This window comes from Stegastes partitus, unplaced genomic scaffold, assembly GCF_000690725.1.
Source record: "Stegastes partitus isolate 25-593 unplaced genomic scaffold, Stegastes_partitus-1.0.2 Scaffold47, whole genome shotgun sequence".
NCBI lineage: Eukaryota > Metazoa > Chordata > Actinopteri > Pomacentridae > Stegastes > Stegastes partitus.
The window spans coordinates 618,183-640,355 of NW_007577778.1; the positions used below are offsets into that span (position 1 = coordinate 618,183).

The window sequence follows — 22,173 nt, forward strand, 5'->3', positions numbered from 1 at the left end:
TGGAAAATATATCATTGCAGTTTTTCTGACAGCTATTGGGATTTTATTTGCAATATTGCTTTTTAAAATAAAACTTCAGTTCACTAGTCACTGTGGAATAGATTTCAAACATGTGCAGGAGCATTACCATCAAAACCGTGAGTGCCACATCAAGAATTTGTAAAAACCATTAACATAGTTTCAATTCTGAGTCAGACCTGCTGCAAAATGTACAAGTTGTCACGACTAAATAATAAAACTGAGCTTATGTCAGTCAACCCACAGTCTGAAGCTTCAACCATGTAGTATACATGAATGTATGGGCAGCATAAACAGTTCCTGAAAGTTTCAATCTGCTTGTATTAAATAAAATTGAACTACAGCATTAGTCGTATTATTTAATAGCCACACCTTATACATCATAAATTGCAGCCTTTGTGATTTGCTAATTGCAGTGTAATTTCAATTGGAGATAGATTATTATTCAGCCCTAGGAGCAGTGTGAGAACTGATTTCTGGATATGTAGTTGAGTAAAAGTAGAACTTGTATTCAGACTCACCTTCACGTTATCCAGGATCACCAGAGGTCCATTTACACCCGACACAGTGGAGTAGGCTGAAACAGAGAAGAGATGTAAGTTTATTCATTTCTCCATCTTCACAGGTCGCAGGACTGAAAAATAACAGAGGTAATACTGGCAATAATCCCATTTCCTTGTGCAGCTGAAAGCCACCAATCAACATTGGAATAGGCAGACTTTCCTTCAGCCAACACTGTTAATAATCACAAGCTGACCTTTCTCTGTGAGATTTAAACAGCTTTTATGCACTTCCAGGCCTAAATGTCAAAGGCAGGCAAATGTCAGGGGAAAAAAAATGCATGAAATTCACTTGTGTTCAATTACACAGGCAAGTGGTTAGTTCTGGGCCTTGCAATAATAGAACACTAAATGAAGGGTCATCATTGATGAAGGTTAGTGAGAATTGCCTGTGGCCTTCCTGAACAATAAACCATAATAACTGCAGCAAGATGCGCTGAAAGAACATACTGGAACTCGAGAAAAATTACACATGAAATATGTCACTAAAAACATTGCATATTGCCATTTCCCTGAGCTTCACCTGCTATAGATTTCTTTAATCACTAATAAAATTATTCTGCTTATCCAGTTGGGCCAAAACCTTCCTCACCTCCATCACATAAAGGAGAGGTCACTTCTTACCAAATGTACTGGAGATTGGCTGATAAAAAAATGTTGCCAAACTTCTCTAAAGGTCCTCTCCAACAATGATTAAACCCCTAAAATCTCATCTTGGTTTAACAAAGTTACATATATTTCAAAATATATTTTCCAGGAAAATAATTCTTTCCTGTTTTAAAATGCCTCAGATGTGACTACACTATTGCCTCCCTTACTTTGCACAAATCTATGAATATGCTAATTGGTCTCTGCCACATAATCAATGGACACTACAGTTTTGACAATGTTTTTGTAAGTTCTTAGAATGTTTTTTTTTTTTTTCACATTCTGACATACAGCATATTTAAAGCTAAGTGGTTATTTACTTTAGCATTAAATACATTAAATGTTAGTTTTAATAGGAACAATTAAATTGTATAAACCAAAATTTACACCCTAAGCTATTTACCAACACATGCAAAGACAGGCATTTGTACAAACATACATAACTCAACTGGAAACACAAAATTACAATAAAATTTCAAACAAAACTATCCATCCATCCATCCATTATCTATATACCGCTTAATCCTCACTAGGGTTGCGGGGGGGCTGGAGTCTATCCCAGCTGACTTAGGGCGAAGGCAAGGGACACCCTGGACAGGTCACCAGTCTATCACAGGGTTACACTTAGAGACAGACAACCAAGCACACTAATTCACACCTATGGACAATTTAGAATCACCAATTAACCTCAACATGTTTTTGGACCTTGTGGGAGGAAGCCGGAGAAACCGGAGAGAACCCACGCTGCACGGGGAGAACATGCAAACTCCACACAGAAGCTGGTGACCTTCTTGCTGCGAGGCAACAGTGCTAACCAACTGCGCCACCCTCAAACAAAACTAAATTTCCCAAAATGTAAAGAAAAGCATCTCCTTATTCTCATCTACATGACTGATTGCCTTTTTTAAAAAGACCATAAATCTGAGTTTAAAATGATCGTACTTGAGACTCAGCTGGAGCTCTGCAGTCAGGAGTTTCTCATATTGTCTGATACAATCTCCAGCTTGTAAAACGATGCCTGTTCAAAGGTTTTACTAAAGAGGCGCCAAACTAATTTTTATAGATGTACCCAATGTTTTCTAGCCTAATACAACCTCAAGAACCAATGGAAGCAAATTTAGCCTCGTCATCCAAGACCATGCAGTGGGTTGTCACAGATACATGCCTGTGGGTTTACAATCGAAAAGTACCAAGATACTGCAGTACAGAAAACACTGGATATTTTTAATATCAAAGCAGTGTCTACCAGGGATCACAGTTTAGTTTTCACGTGTTAAATGTTCCCTATCAGCACATATGTACGCCATAATGGCAAAAAGAAAAAAAAGAAAAAAAAGAACGTTTTCTTATGTTAAAAAGGAAAGTCAAAGGTTTGTTTGCTAAATCTTAATACAGCTGAAGTTTGCTCAGGAGCAGCTGCTGATCCTGGCAATGTGGCAGTAGCTTGGGAATGCTAACAAAACCCATTAACCAGTGAAAGCATGAACAGCACCATCATTAAAGAAGATGAGGCATGTTTTTGAAAGCACAAGGTCATATGAATACATACAGTATACTCTGCATACGCCACATAAACGTGTAGTACGACACAATTTTTTTTTCAGACAACCTTTATTTTGTTTTTGCTTTCCACCAGATGCCTCCTTTTGAGGAAAAACAACACCAGACCTTCCTCAGCTTGGCATAGTTTGCAAACAAATACCGTGCATATCACTAAACTGTAGCATACATTGAGTTGAGCAGATAGGTTTCAGCCGCGACTATGAATGTCAATAATTAAAGTGTACTCTACAATCAAAACACAGACAGCTTTTCAACAGGTCCAGTCTCTTCTGAATAGCAGAACTACTTGAGGTTCAGTAACAACAGCAAAACTAAAAACAGCTGTAATAGATGACTGAAGCGATAACTCAGAACTATCAAAGGAGTACAGACCAACAGGGAAGTAGAGCGTTTTGAGCCTAATATGTTCCTTTCCTCCAAATGAAGCAGTAATATTCGCTGTGCTGACATGAAAGTCAATTTACATTGAGTTTGTGAGGACTGCTCCCGCCATAACTCCCTCCATCTGCACATCTGCAGACCTGGGGGCTAAAATGCAAAGAAATGGGAGTAAGGGTGGGTGGGTGGGGGGTGGGGGACTGAAGGTGGCGGCATTGTTTCCACTGGGTTTTCTATCATGGTCTAGTGTTCCTCTTTATGTGCGAACCGTCAATCTCAGAGCTGATATCAAAGGGGCAGGGAAATTAGAGTAGACTGGTACGAACATAAAGCACTAAAGCTTAGCGGGGTGCATCCACTATGCCACTAATTAGGCAGGGGCCAACAAAATAACCTGTCAATGCGCTACAGTATTGCAGCCATTTCCCACACACACTTGCATTTCACCCTCTATTAGCCAGATGGGCGTGTGTGTGTGTGCGCTGAGGGTGGAAGGGGAGGTGGCGGCGGTGGTGGTGGTGGTGGTGGTGGAAGGCTGGGGCAGAAACTGTTGAGAGAGAGCACGATAAAAGATGGCTCAAGTGTGATGATAAAAACCAAGGGCACCACAGATACAAAAAATACATTTGCTTCTCCAAAATAAAATGAGTTTTACTCTAAACAGCCTTTATCTCAGTTCTAGCCTCAGGGCCCACATTCTGGTGAATGACTCAAGCCGTCACACACGTCTCTACGTTTGCTCTACAAGACCTTGTTCTTCAGTGCAGGGTGAGAGGTGGCATGCAGTTAATGGAAAACCTTTGCTTTCCTCATTTGTCACTGAGAGGCAGTAAGCTCATAGTTTAATCATGGACGATGTTTTAACAGTTGATGTGACGTGTACAAATCAGCATATACCAAAATCTGCCTTTTAAAGATGCAATTAGGTAGTTTTGCAGTTACTCTCATCGCGTAAACTCATAAAAGTCAATATAGCCCTTAACATGCTTCATTCCATCTGCAGCACTGGGACTGCACAGTATCGTCTACTGGACAAAGTGCAACAGTTGTAACGCGACATGTGACAGTCGACATGAGAAGCAGTTATAACCCAGTCGATTGTTTTTAAAGTTTTACTGCATAAACAGGATGAAAGCCATTCAGCACTGTATGCTTAAACAGGGTCGTTCTGATTGTTCCATCACTTGAACATTAAGTTACAGACAGGTACAGCTGATTTTTGATAGCGATGCTGACAACAACAGAGAAGGTTTTCCATGTTTGCAGTTTGACATAAATACATAAAATCACCAAACACTTCAATAGAGATTAGGCGATAAAATATTATTTACATTATATTATTAGCTAGGACTTTGTCCTTTTTCTAAGGACTGGAAACATTCTTACACTTGTTACAGTAGGACAGTTCCAGTGAGGTCCTATTAGTCTAAGGAGAAAAGAGACCTCATCACTGAAGCCTTTAATCTTGTAGAAGTGTAGCATAAAATATAGTCATGCTTAAAAGCTACAATTGTGTATCCTGATGATCAGACAGTCACACTCTGTGAATCTAAAGCATTTTATCCGACATCATCAATTGTCTCTGTTTTACTTGGGCAGTCAAGTCATAGGTGACCCCATGAACTCATTTTCAGACTTTATAAATGTATTTCCTCTGTGGAACTCCTGTAGGTTAAAGTGAACTAATGAAACACTTCAGTTCCAACTCTGAATAACTAATTATAAACAGGTCATCATGTTAGACTGGCATCTTTATACTTAAAAGCCAGCCGGCTCCCTGGAACCAATCATACCCTCTGTAAAGTAAATAATGCTTTTAACAAAATTCCATCAAATTTCAACAACATCATGTTTATGTTCCCTCCCTCTCCTCATAAATGGCAGATTGGTCATGTTTATAGAATGAAAGTGTAATACCTACACTTAGCCTAGAAATTGCCCACAGGCCACAAAAGAGATGCATATGGTTATTTACTGAAGAGTGATAATAGTAATGGTGCAGGGGAAATTGGGCAACATAATTATATAGGAACCTCTTAGAAATCCACAAGTCCACTGCATCCTAATGGTAGATAGTGTTTTGAAGAAATTTCAAGTCACATTGTCTTCGCTCATTTCATACAAACACACAGATATACAGTGACTCTAAAAAGATGAATAGCTTAGAACCAAAAAAGAGAAGATACAATATTTAACTATTTTGTGATGGAATGATGTCCCCCTGACCACTCACCTGTTCAGTTAGAGATTTAGAGCCAACCGTTTGCCCCTTACTTGAAATAAAATTGACCTCATGGTTGCAACTGTCCAAAGACAAAGTGTGTAGGCATCTCCTGGACTTCTTCCTTAAAATGTCCAAAATGTTCAGGTGCTACCATGAAGCATTACACCTATGTGTGGCTGTTAAACATTAACCGTGAAACCAAGATTAGGGAAAGCAGTTTGAGGAAAACATCAAAATCCATTTTTATTATGACAAACATCTTTATCATAATCACTCTTTACTTTAAGGGTGTAAAGGTAACCATAAAGGTTTGATAGGAACCTTGATTTTAGAGCCACATGTGTTTTTAGTACAGCAAAGAAACAGACCAACAAATAGATACAACTTTTAAAATGATTATTTGTAAAAAAAAAATGGAAATATTCAAAGTGTCTTGTTTGCAATAATTCCTACTGTAACATTTCAGACACTCAATTGCTTCATACTGTCAATGTAAAAAATATTCTTGGTTTATTGTCCATCTAAACAACCCATGCGACGCTATAAGAAGAATCGCACATCCTGGCTACGGAACGGCTGATTGGAACACAAACTGAACTCATAATGGGAGTTAACATGTAGTACATCTTTAATAAAACTGGTACAATGTCTGCAGCTTTCCAGGCTGACGCTACCAGCATGCTGTTGCTAATGGATAATGACTATGTCAACATAAACAGACTTCTGACACTATCTGTTTGGCTCACCGAATGTACTGAGTCAATGAAATGTTACACTGAACCAAATATTCCACACAAAATGGTTCAGAATACCTGTTCCATCGCATTCCTCTTAAATCAAGCTACAGGCCCATATGGGGGGTTTACACAGAATAAACCTGTTATTAGCTAAACAAAGTACAATCTTGTCTAATTCTCCTCTAATGTCCAAACTACATGAAGAAACCCCCCCCAAAATCCAAATGCAGTAAAGCATCTGTTGCCACTTACTTCAAATTTAAGTGTTTTTAAGATTTATCCTTTTAAACAAATGTATAGACCACTTGGTGGCATAAAGTGTTAAGTGTGTATAATTTATGAATGAGTAGATCCAATGGGATTAAAGGCCTAACCCTGCCTCTATATACTAGACTATCTGTATATGAAAGAAAAAAGACAGGACAGTTCAAGGTACCCTCTTACATATAACTGTGATCATTTATTTAAAAAAAAAAAAAAAAAAAAGTGGTTTGCTCTCTCATTTCACAAGGTAACGACTGCTCAATGGGCTATACGTTCATGAGGTGTGAAGTAGCAACATTTCCCATTAGGTTTGGAAAACTTTCTCCACCCCTCTTTTGCTACTTCAGCTCAAGTGCAGTGGTCCCCTGGCTTGGCATGCAATAGCAGTGTGGGTCACCCTGCAGCCTGTTCAGCTGCCAGAGCCCTTTGTGTACAAAGATGTTAATTGGTCCTAATCTGCCACTAGAAGCTGTTTTGGTAGCCTGACCTCGCACCCTGAAGGACACCTTGGTGTGAAATACTAAAGAGCCCATTCAAGTGCCAGAGAAAAGAGGCACAGAGCATTCCAACACAATTCAATTTCCCAGCTGAAAGAGGGGGAACTCAAGGGGAGGAGAAGGGAGGTGGGGGGTGGGGGGGTGGTCAGAGCTGGGATGGAGATGGGGGCGCATCATCATTCTGACAATAAATGAGCGCTACAAAGCAGTGGTGGCTGTGATGTGCAGCCTCACAATCACGTCTTAGCCTCTACTTCAAGGGATTCCCACAGCCCCACTGGACATGGGAATGCTAATTGCCTAAAACCTACAGACAGCCCTCACCCACAATACACACACACACACACACACACACACACACACACACACACGGCCCAAAATAGAAGAAATCGACATGACAAAATAACATCCTCACGCAGCCTTTGTGTCTTTGTTGCCAAGTTCCCGGTTAAAGTTAGTAGTGCACTAATATCAAAATCACAGTTTCCCAAATAAACACACCACACTCAGCCACATGGTCTCAAACACAGCACAGCTTGGTTTATTTGTGTTCTCTCTGAACCTCCGGGGGCGTGGTAAAACACAAACTGTGATGACAAAACTTCAGCGCAGTGGCTAAGGGGTAATTAAGTGGCAAGGTAGCACAGATCATATGAAAGATGTTGAACCTCTGTTCAACAGAACATAGAGAACAGGTTTACATTTTTGTTGTTCAAGTTCACCTTCATATAACACTCGCATGCTGTACCCATGTTGACAGAGTAACTGCTACTTAAGTCCTCCTCACACCGTCTATGGAGAAAGTCTTTAAAGATTAACTAAAATATAAAGCATAGAGGAGAAATTCACACACATCAATGATGGCAGAGCCGCCATGCAAAGTGCTCCCCTGCCATCGGAAGCACTTGGGGCTCAGGGTTTTTGCCGAAGGACACTTCGGCGCATGGTGGGACTGGGGATCAAACCGCAAACCTTGCAATTAGTGGTCAACCTGCTCCACCACCTGAGCCATGGCTGATCTAAGTTTGTTTGGTGTTGTCAAGTTCAAGTCAAATCCAACCAACATAATCCTTGAATTCATTTGAATGCAAAGTGCATCGCGCATAAAGAACAGTGATCTGAAAGAGCATCTTTCCCCTCTAAAGATCTTAATGGGTTGTACATCTGTGCTGTGGGTTAGAATTTTAAATCCAGTTCTGACACTGGATTAAATTTTTAAAAAAAAACAATAAAAAGCATCTCTGGTAATGGTGTCAAAGGTTGTTTCTATCTGTCTGTCTTAAACAGCCTATCTTATATTACTTTAGTTTTCTGATCGATGCAGCGCAAGATTTCAGGCTGATTTTTTTTATTTTTTATTTTACACGTGGTCTCTGCTGGGCAACGAGGCAAACTGCTTAGGTCTGTGATCTAGCAGGGCCTGGTCCTATTTCAGTATTAGGGAGCTGGCTGGTTTCTGGACTGTAAGGTAATATGTTGAAAAAATTAAGCTGACAAGGAAGCAAATCAGTTACAGATCCACAGCATTAAAATCCTCTTCAAATAACTCTTGTAGGGCTACAGAGCTACAGAGGTTTTTCCCATTTAAGCAGGAAACGTATTATCCTGAAATCCTCCTATTCTTTCATAAAAGTGGTCCATTCACCCTGTGTCAGGGTTCGTGTCAGCAAAAACAGCTTTTCCTGAAACTGTTTCCTTTGCAAAATACCAAAAATGCCAATTACAAGAACTGCCACATGTTTTGCCGATTGAAAATTATCTCAAATATCAGAACAACGCATTCCCTTTATTCTATATCTAATCTGTTATCATCGTCGCAAATTTCCATCTTAAATGATAACTCCACAGGAACCAAAAAACGTGTTCATAAGAAATAATATTTGCTCAAATATTGTGCCAGTAACACCAATAATTGTTTAAGAGTTTGCAATCGGAAAATTTGTCCTATTTCCACCTATTTAATTTGTGGATTGAAAGACAAAAAAAAACAAAAAACAAGGCAATAGCACAAAAACACATTTTCTTTTCAACCTGCAGACAGACAGTGCTTTGTACGCTGGGAAAACAAAATCTAAGCTACTAAAATGAACCCAGCAGATGAAGGCCAAGTCGGATGTTTTGTTAACAAATAGCAGAAAACCTTTAGGATAAACAAAAAGCATTTTGAATTCAGGTCAGCAGGCTGGGTAGACACGCCTCTTTTCAGTCATGCTGACAGTCTTGCTCCTTGTTTTGCCACCCCTACAATATGAGACAGGCTTTTAACCCTGCAGGTACAACACAGGTACTCCATATAGACACGGCTCCAGGAAATGTAATCAGGAGCAAGTCTGCAAACAGAGCAGGGCCTCTTGTCTGTGGGGCCTTTTTACTAGGAGGTAGTATAGCTGAGGAAAAAAGCTGTCCATATAGAGAGGCAGCTGATTAATACAGTAGATCCATACAATATGTGATTTTATGTATGGATAGCTTTCTGTGCTGTAGCTTCAGGTTGTATACACAGTCGTGAACAAACGCTTACATACACTTACAAACTACTACTAAATGATTTTGCTGACCATGACTTGATTGGCCAGCCAACTCACCAGACCTGAACACCTCATATGGTTTACTGTCAAGATCGAGATGAGCAACATGTCATCCAAAAATACAGACGAGCTGAAGGCTGCTATCACAGCAACCTGGGCTTCAATAACACATCAGCAGAGCTGCAAGCTGATTGCATCCATGCCACGCTGCATTGATGCAGTAATTCATGCCCTAACTAAGTATCAAGTGTATAAATAAACATACCTTTCAAGAGTTGGACGTTTTTGCACTGCAAATCCTGTTTTTGATTGATCTTAGGGAATATTCTAATAATTTGAGATAGTGGATTTCTGATTTTAATGAGCTATACGTCAGAGTCACAATATGTACAGCAAGAATAGGCTTGAAATATTTCACTTTGCATGAAATGTAGAACACATGAAAGTTCCCCTTTTTGAATTAAATTGTGGAAAAAAATGTTGTTTTTTTTTTTAAATGTTTGAATTATTCACTGTAAACCTGTAGAGACCCTCCCAACACTGGGCTCATATAGCAGATTTAATCTTCACTACTGCTATGGAAATCTCTTAACTGAAACAGTGGTATGCAAGTGTTAAGTGCTAAGGTTTGAGGGAAGTTAAGCAATTGTATGTGGAATTTCTTATATGATGAAAATACATGCCTACTTCTCCAAAACGACCCACCAAAACGAAAGACAAAGAACAGCAGGAACTAAATGATGGTCAAGTAAAACAAGTGTGCCGTTCACGTGGATTGGTTCATGCAACAGACAGAAATGGTGTTGAATCTTTAGCCTACATTTTAATGTTCTTTCATGAAAAGAATGGCAAACGCCCACGGGAGTCTTTTTTTCGACTGACAAGCTAGCTGCTTAAGCCTAATTAGAATGTGGATTATAGAACTGTTACAAAAATAACATTGATTTTATAGAAATTACTTTCATAGTGACAGATGAGACATTTGTTTATCGTGACTACATTATTACCAATAATTAAATCTTAACAAAGAAGTATAGTGCCTTGCTCCATGTCTTTTCATAGCACTAAATGACAGAATGCACCACTAAAACAAAGACAAGCCATTTCGTGGGCTAATAGCTTTTGTCGCATTTGACATGAGAGAGACAAAGGCCTCTTAAAAGAAAAGACTTGGTCTGATGAGAAATCTCTTTATTTGTTTATTTTCCTGCTCTGTCTCAGAGTGGCTTTTCAATAGCTGCTTCCCTTAGAGCTCTGTCAAGTCAATAAGGTAGTGAAAAACCATCTCAACATTGTGATCTTATGGACTGTTGGATGTCTGGCATCTAGCTATACTGAAAAGGTCTGTGTGATTTCCTCCACTCCACACAAATCTTAGGCTTTGCTTTGACTTAACAGGGACAGGGCTTATTCTGAGCACATCTGTCACATGTAGCTGTCAGATCGTAATTCTTAAACAAGCATAAATAATACCAACTCTAATTCTGTCTCTACACACTATCTAATGGTGGTGCAACACGACAATAAAATAACATTTTAAAAAGGTTTTTTGATGCTACAGGAATATCATCAGAGGTGTCTGAGCTTTGGCTTTGAGAAGCTACAAACAAGTGAGGCTTTACAAACCAGTGTGGAGTTCTCCTGAACAGTTTAGAACACAAACTCAGTATGAAATGTCCTCATTTTTGTACATCCTGTGAGGAAAACAGCTACTGTTAGAAGCCTGCTTATGTCTACACACTCACACTGCTACAACAACAAGTCTAGACTGCAAACTCAACTCTATAGCATGATAGTTTTATTCAACATATACAACTTAACTGGCACCACACAGTTAGACATGTAATTGGCCTTTCTGCAGCCAGAATTTGCAGTTCTTCTGTTCACACTGTACTGGTCAATGTACGACTCACACTGAGCGTACAGCGCCTATAAAAAGTATTCACTCACATAGAAGTTACTGCCTTTCATTGCTTTTTCAGCACTGAATCGTGGTAAATTATATCTGTCATTTTTTTACACAAATTTAAAAAAAGAAAGAGAGAGAGAGACTCTTACATGTCAAAATTTTAACTGATTCCTACAGATCAACATCTGGTAATTAAAGTATTCCTCCTCTTTAAACTGACTCAACTAATTGAACACAGATGCAGCCGGTAGGGGCTAAAAGTCACACTATTGGTGAAATAGAGATCATCCTCGTCTAGTGAAAGCTTTTTTCTTTTTTTCTTGAATAATTTTTGTTAATCAAGAAAGCCAAATTATATCGATCACGATTCCATTTTGAAAATCAATAAAAGGGAAAACTTCCAATACGTTTCATAGGCACTGTACATACCACCGCCCAAGATGCTTTGTGCAGTTAGAATCTCATGTAGGATATCTGTGTTGACAAAAACGGAGAAAGACAGTGTTTTTCTATGTAGTCTTTAAAGCTGAAGCTGCACTGCTGGATGTAGTGATTTATCTAGGTATATCTCTTGGAGGACATTTGTACTTATTTTATACTCTTCCTATTGGGAGTATTCAACATTTGGGTACCCACATTAAAAATTGCAGCCAATTAGGCAATTTTGAATATGTTCATTTTTTGGAAAAAGTTGTACATTTTGTTGGTTTTTTTTTTTTCCTCTCATGTGTCAAAAACATAATGAATCATGACTCCCAAACCAAGGTCTACATCAAACTAGGAATTTCGTTTATCGTTTCAACCCCACTGTGTACATTCATTTCTCCCACAGCCATGAAAACCATCCTCTATCTACAGCCAGCTTAATTAGAGAAAGACTGCTAAATCCCCCTGGTCCCTGACGAACACTAACTTCTTCAATATTTACTTGTCATCTTCCAAAATGTCGTACAATGCACATGTCCACAGCAGTGATTCATCATTAAAACAGTCGTACTCACCAATCTGATGCTCACAACCTCAAATTATTTTCAGAACTTGACTATTCTGAAGCTTGCATGTTTTTGAAGAGAAACTAATGGCAGTCTGACATGACTTTGTTGTTGTACTGCAAGGCATATGTCTTTGTTGTCTTTAGAATTATTGCTGTGGAAATGTATGTTATGATGAGTGACAATGGATGCTTGCCACTCTGCTAGATAAGCTTCCTCCCTTCCCTGCTCCTTCGTACGCTGGAAAATGATTATTGGAACATGAAAAAAAAAAAAAAAAGTCAGCTGTCACTGAGGAAGTTCCAGTCCTTTAAATGAATCAGAGACGATAAAAGAGGAAATTGCAACGAAGGCCTGATCAGGACGGCTTCACTCTGGTCTGTGAGTGTGAACTGAGAGTGACCCTCCTCATTCACAGATGCAATGTTTCTCATAACATTGCCTTGTGAAGAAACTAAAGAAAATCTAGTTTTGACAAAAAAGGTAAAATATGTAAAACAAAAACATCCTAGTAATTTAGCATCTATGTACTCTTTCATTTTAGTTTGATTGTGAGACAACATTCACTTTAAAATACTTTTTATTTTAACATGCTTAACTTGTGTTGTGTCTGTGCCTGGTGTTCACAGTACTCTAGCACTACAGGACCCTAAAACGGACACTTCTAGGGTTGCGTTTTATTCTGGACTGGCATAAACGGGAACTTCTGGAAACGATGACGCAGAGATCCAGGTTTATTTTCCGACTGGGTGTGAATTGTCACTACGTGTCCTTCCTTGATTTGTCGCCCACCTACCTTGAGACCACTTTCCAAAATAAAACAAAGACATATGCCTTGAGCACCAGTGGTTGGTTCAACATGCTGACCTTGTTCTCTGTTCCAACAGCCTTTACACAGTTACAGAAAACCCTGGTCTTACTTTTGCCCATTGCTGCTCCTCTTTTATAATGTTTTCCAAAGTAAGCTCCACCTGCTTCGTGTTTACATGAGCACTGCCCAGTGCAGGTAACTGGTCATGTGATACGCCCTTTCAGGCACCATAGTATGCATGGAGAATATTTACTGTAATAGTGCTAAAAATGTTCATCAAGTCATAAATCATTTAAATTTTCAAACAGCATTTTAAAATAAAAACACATGAGTGTGGCTGTAGCCTGAGAGTCCGAACAGCGTCTTGCTGTCGTTTTAGGGTTGCACAAATGTCCCACCGTCCTTTGCTCCCTGACAGACGGTGGGTCTTTATCACTGGCATTCATTTAATATAATGCATTCTATGTAAAATGTAGGATTTTGCTCCAAAGTCAATAAAGCTCCACAAGTCAAGCCTGGTCATGTGAATGTTTCTCTCATATGAATTGGCATAATAAACATTAAAGCAAAAAAAATAACTCTCCTCGAGCCAGCAGATATTGTAAATGCAGCAATATTTGAGGAGCACATCAAAAGTTTCCTGACAGTTACTTGAGATTATCATTTGGTCCTAAATTGCAGCCTCATCACCAGAATGGACATCTGCTTTTTGGTAATGCGTTTGATGAGACATAGAAAAAAAAAAAAAAGGCAAGCTATTCTGCTATAACAAAATTAGAGAATTTCAGAAGCAGGATGGTTAGATGTTTTTCGTACAAGGGTTTTATCACATGTTACATCCCCTCTTCTTAGCTCTCAGATGGCCCGAGCTCCATTAAGTCATTTCCTTCCAGTTTGCTGAGAGGCTTTTAGTCCATGCTTGCCACTCTGACACTTGCACAAAGGAAAAACCATCACCTTCCTGGCTTCGTGGTTCAGGCCTCGCTCGCAGCACAATCATAGTAAAAGTAAAGGCAACATTAGGCTCATACAGCAAAGTGCCAAACAACACCAACATTTGTGAAACTTCCTGTGTTGATTCTAATACTCTAATCAGCATTAGCAACTGGCATTTCCAATTTAATGATAACGTGCTAGCAATGAAAATAATTAGTCAGCTGGGACTAAATATTTGCAAAAATGGCAAATAAATCATCTAGATGTATCATCGTTTATCACTTTGTCTCACATCAACATATATATATATATAAATCTGAAATATAATTTGACCACAAATTTTAATAGTATTGCATTATTGTTCAATTTCTCACTTTTGAACACAAAGCATTACACCAATTATTCTGTTATCTACAGACAAGCCACACAAACAATTACTGCAACAGTGTTTCAAACAGCCTCTCCATTAAGAAAATACACATTTATTAAAACATGACAACTTTTGTCACAAAATAAAAGTCAAATTCCTAAAAAACACTCCACTTGTCAGAGCGATTCTTACTACTGTACCAACATAGACTCCATCTGGCAAACTGCTGTAGGTTAGTCAGTGTGTAAATCAAGGATTTTTGCAGGTTTCGCTACTACTATAATTTACAAAATTTTGTTCACAACTGTATCAATATATGCACGCACACATTTATTTACTCATTCATTCATTTAGTTAGTTACTTTTAAGCCTAACTCTGTACTTCAGACCAGAACCAGCCGGTTATCCAGTCTGGCCTGGACACCACAGGCTGCAACTCTCATGTGACCGAGTCACATGAGAGATTATTCATCTGTCGCCAGTCTGTCTTCCAACATCCTCAAACTACTAAGAGGCGATTAATGCAGCTCTTCGTGGTAACAATGCTGCAATAACTCCAGCTCTAAAGAAAGTTTCATGTTTCCATTTAAACCAAGCACATTAAAAGACAGCACAAGAAGGGGGTCTCATTCATTCGTGCAGCTCCACTGCTCTGTTAGCATTCAGCTGCGTCAGACTGTAATACCACAGAGCTTAAACGCAATCATGACAACAGTGAGAATGATTCGCACCTAAATTAGTTTAGTATAACATTAATATTTATACTATGTTTCCATAAACCGACAACTACAGCTTAAATTACGTTTGGCTGAACATCAATCTTAGGCCAAGGTAGCTACTGTTAGCTACAGCTAGCATGCTAGATAGTCGAGTGTAGCTAGAATAAATGTAGTTTATAAAATAATTGCCATTATTGGTTGTACATAAATAAAAATACAAAATATACTGACTCGCACTTAATCGCCTACGAAAAACAACAGTCTGTTTATGGTCGTGACTGTCAATAAGTATCTTCGTGGCTCGTTAGCTGGCTATCATTACTGCCCAGTGTGTTGCGTTCCCGTCAACAGCAAAACGGTGGACAGTACAACCTCCTCGGTCAAAGCTTAGCTTCCTGAGATGTATTTTCCAACACATGGCTCACAGGAATTATATTCTGACTGTATAGTTTTCTCCTAAGGACTAGGTTTTATCTGTCTAGTGTGGTATAATATTCGCATTTCCCACTACACCTATGTCATTGAATGCAACACAACAACCTTGTTAGCTCCTATGTAGCTGCACCAGCTCGCTAACGTTAGCAAACGTACTCAGCCTGGGTTGAGAGATGTAATTCCTGGTCACAGCCTGGGTGTGTGTCCTCGCTCCTGCTGCCAAGCCGTTGACATCCATCGCTCTGTTTGCCACCAGCGTTGCCATTTTCGGATGAAGTGCAGAAAACCTGAGAAAGCTAACAGCGGTTGCTTTGCTAGCAGCAGCTGAGAAACAGAAATGACAGCTGAGTGCTGGTCATATGACACTGAGGAGCCGGATGGAGCGGCTCGGGGGCGCGCATGCTGCGTGCACGTGCAAAATAGTGGTGAGTATGGCTTTTCTCACTGACAGTATAACTACAAACAGAAAACATAAACCCCACGGAAAACCTAAGTTGTAAATGTCCCCAGTGAGGGATCAGTAAAGTTTATTTTATCGTATGTCTTTACTTAAGCTCCCGATCTGCTGCAAGGAATTTTTTTTTTCTCTCAACAGAAAAGCAGGTCTGAGGTTCTAAAGAGGTGGATTCTGGTGAAAATATGGTCTTTCTTCATTTGAGAGCTTGCCTCTTCACAGCAGACATTTTAACTTGCCATAGTAGCAAAAGCACGATTGTTTACTATCAATGAATCAGGCCTATAGGTACTTTCAAATCACATAAGAGTCATTCAGTCATAAGCCATAAGAGGCCTTCTGCTTTACCTTCTCTGATTTGCTTGATTTTATTTATTTATTTTTTATCTGTGGATATTAGAAGTGGTATCTGTGACATTTTAGATTTATCAAGTACTTTCCAAGATTCCTTTTATTTATTTCTTTAATTGCCCAACAACACTCTCAGCACCTTTTTAGTGCATTGTAATTTGAGGCTATGGATGACAGTATCCCAGGAACTATTAAAGATACATTTTTTTCGTAATTTCTCATGATGCCATTGTTTTAAAACCTACAAAACCTGATGAATTGAGTCTGCCATGAAAAATCCCACCATTGAAGACACATTACCAAAAAAAACCCAAAAAAACAATAATGTAGATCACATGATAATTTTGAATGTGTCCTCAGAGAAGTCTTTCACAATGGTTCAGGTTTATTTTTAGTTTAGTTTTTTCCTATTTCAACTCACCCATAGGAAAACTTTCCAAACCATTTGACCAGTATTTCATATTCTGAATCAATGGCATGATGAGAACAGTAAAAAAAAAATCCAGGCTTTCATCTTTGCTACTTCCTGAGATATTGTTGTTCAAACATAGTTTCAAATTTCAATGCACCAAAAAATATACTGACAGATAGTTGACAGGCAACTTTAAAAAAAAAAAAAAGAGATCTTGGAAAGTATTTGATGTATCACACTAAAATTCCACAAAGGGTTGAGCAGAAACTGTCCTAAAAATCAGATGATTTGCAATGGACTGACCCATACTGAGCTATGATGCACAACAACTTTGCAGTCTAGCTTCATGCATCATACTGCTAAAATGCCTGATCGCTTGATTGAAAATGCATTTACCAAACATGACTTCCAAATACATCATCCACAATTCAGAAGCCAGAAACCATGAACTCTGTTGAATTGTCCCGTATTTCATAGACAGACTTCTTCCTCACATTGGGTAAGGGGCATGATGCAGCCCAGATAGGAGTAACACATAAACAGTTTAAATGATAGCACATTTAGACTCCTCTATTCTCTTAGCAAAGGGAACTTTACAATACAGAACCTTCTTTTGATATAGTTCCTTTTTTTTTCTTTACAAATTAAGGTTACAGGGCACTGCCACAAAGCATAGACACAATCATCTGCTTGCTATTCCTTACATTTCCAATCTCTTTTAGCCATATTACCTAAACATTTTTATGCTTGTTTTGCATTTTTCCAACATTTTAATGCAATTTGCATCAACTCAGGTGGTGAAAAATAATTCCTCCTCAAAGTTTTTAACCTGTTGAAGCTGTAAAGAGACCCCTCACTCCTTTCTACTGTTGATGCACAAACAGGGTGAAGACTTTACTGCAGCCATTTTACATCTGAAGTCTACAACATCTGAAGTCTGCAAAGCCAAAAGGGGTTTGTTGACAAGAGCTGTGGACACATAAAGTTCCTTGGCCACAATAAGTAAAGGTATGTTCATAGAAAAGCTGCCAGATGTTTAAATATCGTGCTTTGGGGTTGTGTAGCAGCCAGTGACAAAGGGCGAAGTGCACTGAAAGATTGGATTCCACTACATATCATTTTGGAGTCAAATATCATGCGGTCAGTTAAGAAAGTGAAAAGACACTGGCCTTTACAGCAGGATTCAAGGCATAACTCGTACGTCAAAATGAAAGGTGGCTTTAGGAGTGACCTTCACCGGCCCCTAACCTGAGCAACAGTGAAAATCTTGAATATTCTGTGTGCATATGACAGCCATAAAGTTATCTCAGAACTGGAAATGATCTGCAGGACTGAAAATTCATGATTCAGTCATAGCTAAGGACAAACTGTGTTTACAAACTCTGATATCTGTCAAATGGGGTCACCAAGTACACTTTCAAAGATTTTTCCCTTTTTCTTTTTCTTTTCTTTTTTTTTAAGTCCATCAATTGTTATCGTCATTTTGTATTTTTGTTAGTTGCAGGTACAGCTGTTTGCATAACACAGTACTTGGTTATTTTATAGAGCCTTCCTGTTGCATCTTCCTGTGGTCATCATATTTTAAACGAGTTCAACACTGGCAGCGAGAGACTCTCCCTTGTCATCATCTCACCTCAGTCTCACAAACTGCCTCCTGTAATGGCATTATTTATGAGATATTTAAAATGGGACTAAAATACATTATGGATCTGTAGCTTGAAGAACAGCTATATCTAATGTACATGTCCTCTCCCTGTGTTTCTCCCTCTCTGTCACACACACACTTTCAACAACACAATGTCCTGCTGTGTGTGTTGTTGAGTGACAGGTAAAATGACATGATTGCACACATTTTTCCCTTAAAAACTCTTGCTTTGCTGTTTTCTCCCTTTTGAAGCTCTGATCCATTCTTATTTGACGCAGCATGTCCCGCACAATAGCTTGTAAGCGACTGTTTGAAGATGATTTTGAACCATGCCCCCTGCACAACCAACACACTGGCAGCCGCACATCACATACAGACACGCACAGCTCTCTGACAGTAGAAAAGCACTACAGATTGAAGTGGTAAGCACTGCCATGGTGAGGCTGACGGCAGCCCCTAGAGAGCTCATCCAAACATTTCAGGCCGCATGCAAAAAATAGCAAATTAATGCAAGTGAAGGGCTTCTGCCTACAGGAGCAGTGCCCTCATTTTAGAAATACCTGTTTTTTTCCCCTGAGTCTTTCATGATGAGTTCAGGGGGTTATGATTTCCCTAAAACTACTCAGATCCACCCATCTAGGCAAATAGGTGTCATAATATTCATGCATTCATTTAGCATGTCTGCTGCTGTTGTTGTTAAAGTGCTCACACAGCACCCTGTTGTATCTTGATGTTAAATTCAGTCCAGTACGTCTGAGTGAAACGATTCTAAAATAATGTGAAAATGGTTGCTTGTAGGGATGAGCGCACAGAGAAACATCACACAGCTCTGCAGAGCTACAGAGCTCCTTTCAGCTACACTTACTCCCAGCAGGAGCAGACAGCTGTTTTCAGTGAAAAGTCTTGATAAGTTCCAGTGTTCCTGGTCACACCTGATTTTGATTTGATTTTAATTTGAGTTTTTGTGTGTGTGTGTGTTAGACAAATTGTAGCAATTACTTTTTTACTTGTATTCTATTTTTAGCCCCTTTTTTTCTAATTTGTATGTGTTCAAAACATTTTCTATCAAAGGGTTTGTGGCGAAGATGCTGTTTTACATAATGTCTATCATTCTGTTCTGCTGTGATACAACAGATCCAGTCCTTCCAGTAAAAAGTTATTTCTTAACCAGTTAGCATTAGCACAGCCACCTGTACTCTCCACTGCAAAGGAGCTACTTATTCTGAAGATGATTTATTCACTAAAATCCTATTCACTGTTTGGGATTAATTTGTGATAGAAAGCAAAAACATTGGATGAAACGTTTTTAGGGAACACCCTATAGAAAGATTTAGTTGGTTGACAGCCAACACTAATTGTGGAACTTACGCATTCCTTCTCATGGTCAGCATGTATCCATAGTGTGTCGAAGTGATTTAGTTGCCACTTGAAATTCTCTGTGAACTACATACGAATTTATTTTGTAAATCAGTTGCAGCAAAGAACCAGTAATATAGTGCAACAGGTTAAACAGCTGGATCCACCTCTGAACAAGAGACATTTTGAGTGATTGAGGATATGATGTGAGTGTTGAGTGTTGTTCTTGCAGATGTGTGCAGGATGCTGAATATGATTTAAAACAATTTCTTTGTGTCTTCTGTCACACATTTCCTCACAATTTTTAATGGTTACTTTTTATTTAGTTTGAATATAATTTGGTTGAATAAAAACACATGATAAACAGATATTCTTCATTGGCCACATACACACACACACACACACATAATGAAACAAAATTATTATCCCATGGAGGTCTGGATTTGGAATCATCCTCAAAAAAAAAAGGAAAATCACATTACAGGCTGATCCAGCTTCAGTGGAAATTCCTCAAGACAAGTCAAAATGAGGCTTAGTTGTGTGTGTGGCCTCCACATGCCTGTATGACCTCCCTACAAAGCCTAGCCATGCTCCTGATGAGACGACGGATGTTCTCCTGAAGGATCTCCTCCCAGACCTGCATTAAAGCATCAGTCAACTCCTGAACAGTGTGTGTTGCAACATGGTGTTGGTGGATGGAACAAGACATGATGTCCCAGATGTGCTCAGTTCGATTCAGGTCTGGGGAACGGGCAGGCCAGTCCATAGCATCAATGCCTTCATCATGCAGGAACTGCTGACAAACAGCCACATGAGGCCTAGCATTGTCATGCATCAGAAGGAACCCAGGGCACACTGCACCAGCATCTGGTCTCACAGTGGGTCTGAGGATCTCATCCTGGTACCTGATGGCAGTCAGGGTACCTCTGTCTAGCCCATGGAGGGCTGTGTGGCCCTCCAAAGACATTCCTCCCCACACAATTACTGACCCACCGCCAAACCGGTCATGCTGGAGGATGCTGCAGGCAGCAGAACGTTCTCCACGGCGTCTCCAGACTCTGTCACGTCTGTCACGTGCTCAGTGTTAACCTGCTCTCATCCGTGAAGACCACAGAACGGCAATGGCCAATCTGCCAATCTTGGTGTTCTCTGGCAGATGCCAATCTCCCTGCACGGTGTTGGGCTGTAAGCACAAGCCCCACTTGTGGATGTCAGGCCCTCATACCACCTCATGGAGTCTGTTTCTGACAGTTTGAGCAGAAACATGCATGTGTTCCCTTTATTTTTTTGAGCAGTGTACTTTTCTAGTAGGCTATTCAGCGTTATGACTATGTTAACAGTCAAAATATGTAAATGTCAAATTTAAAAGAAACCTGTTTAGCTAGTTTAACACATGCTCCCTGTACTGAGTGCACACATCGTGGTTCATACATCTCCACACTTGGAAGGACAACCTCCTCACTTATTTCTCATCATGCGTCACTGGTCTAGTTTTCGTTGTGATAATACTTCATGTATATATTCCATAAAACAAGAAGGCCAAGAACTGACAAAGTCATCTCTCACCCATGACTGCGGTGAAGTTTCCCTCCAGGCGTAAAGAAATACATGCGTGAACACCCGGGGAGGTCGTCTGTATATTATAGTGAATTACATACACCAAACAAAGCTGTAGCTGTAACACATTGTCCCATGAAACACTGACTCTGGTGTCCAGGTGAAAGTCCTGTTGCTGATTTATGCCTCCATCCTATCTCCTGTCATTAATTTCAGTCCTATCTTTCAAAGAGAAAATACTTTTGCTTCAAATTGGAATACATTTTTTAAAGATGTTTGTTTTGTATAGGAACGTACGAGTAGACAGAGTTGGTGGGAACCAAAATGAGGCTAAAAGAGAGTCAATATTGAACTTGGAACATATGTCTGTTATTTGCCGAGATGTTAGCCAGGCCAACTTAAATGTGTGCAGTCTTTAGCTTGCTGTGGAATTGTCCCCCATGAGATGACTAAGAAAACCTACAACTGCTTGCAAAGCTTTTCGTTGCATAATTTGACCACACATTAGCTGGAGTTTGACAGTTTCTTCTTTGCTATAATCACAATCCTTCCCAAATGTCTACTAAATGAAATCAGTGGTTCTATAAGACCGCAGATAAAGTCTTATAGGATATTGTCAAATGTTGATAGCATTGTTTTAAGTTGTTCAGAGTTCCTTGACTATATTTTGAAGTTATTTGTCCTGTGGTTGGTTTATCATGAGAGGATAAAAAAGACCATAATTCTGAAATCATCTCTATTAACTTGTTCTATAAATTGAGTTGATGCTTCATCCCAACACATTAGCAAAGTCAGGTCACATTTATTTA

At 39.3% G+C, this 22,173-nt stretch overlaps 1 protein-coding gene across 1 annotated transcript in view; it reads right to left on the minus strand.

The window, feature by feature from the left end:
• The window catches only part of atp6v1ba (ATPase, H+ transporting, lysosomal, V1 subunit B, member a), a 43,145-nt gene extending 27,200 nt beyond the window's left edge, over nucleotides 1–15,945 (minus strand). The window contains exons 1-2 of the mRNA XM_008306811.1: nucleotides 15,746–15,945; nucleotides 540–595 (exon numbers count right to left, since the gene is read on the minus strand). Coding sequence (XP_008305033.1) covers nucleotides 540–595; nucleotides 15,746–15,854 — 165 coding nt within the window. The 5' untranslated portion in view covers nucleotides 15,855–15,945. The remainder of the gene's footprint in view (nucleotides 1–539; nucleotides 596–15,745) is intronic.
• Nucleotides 15,946–22,173: the final 6,228 nt, after the last annotated feature.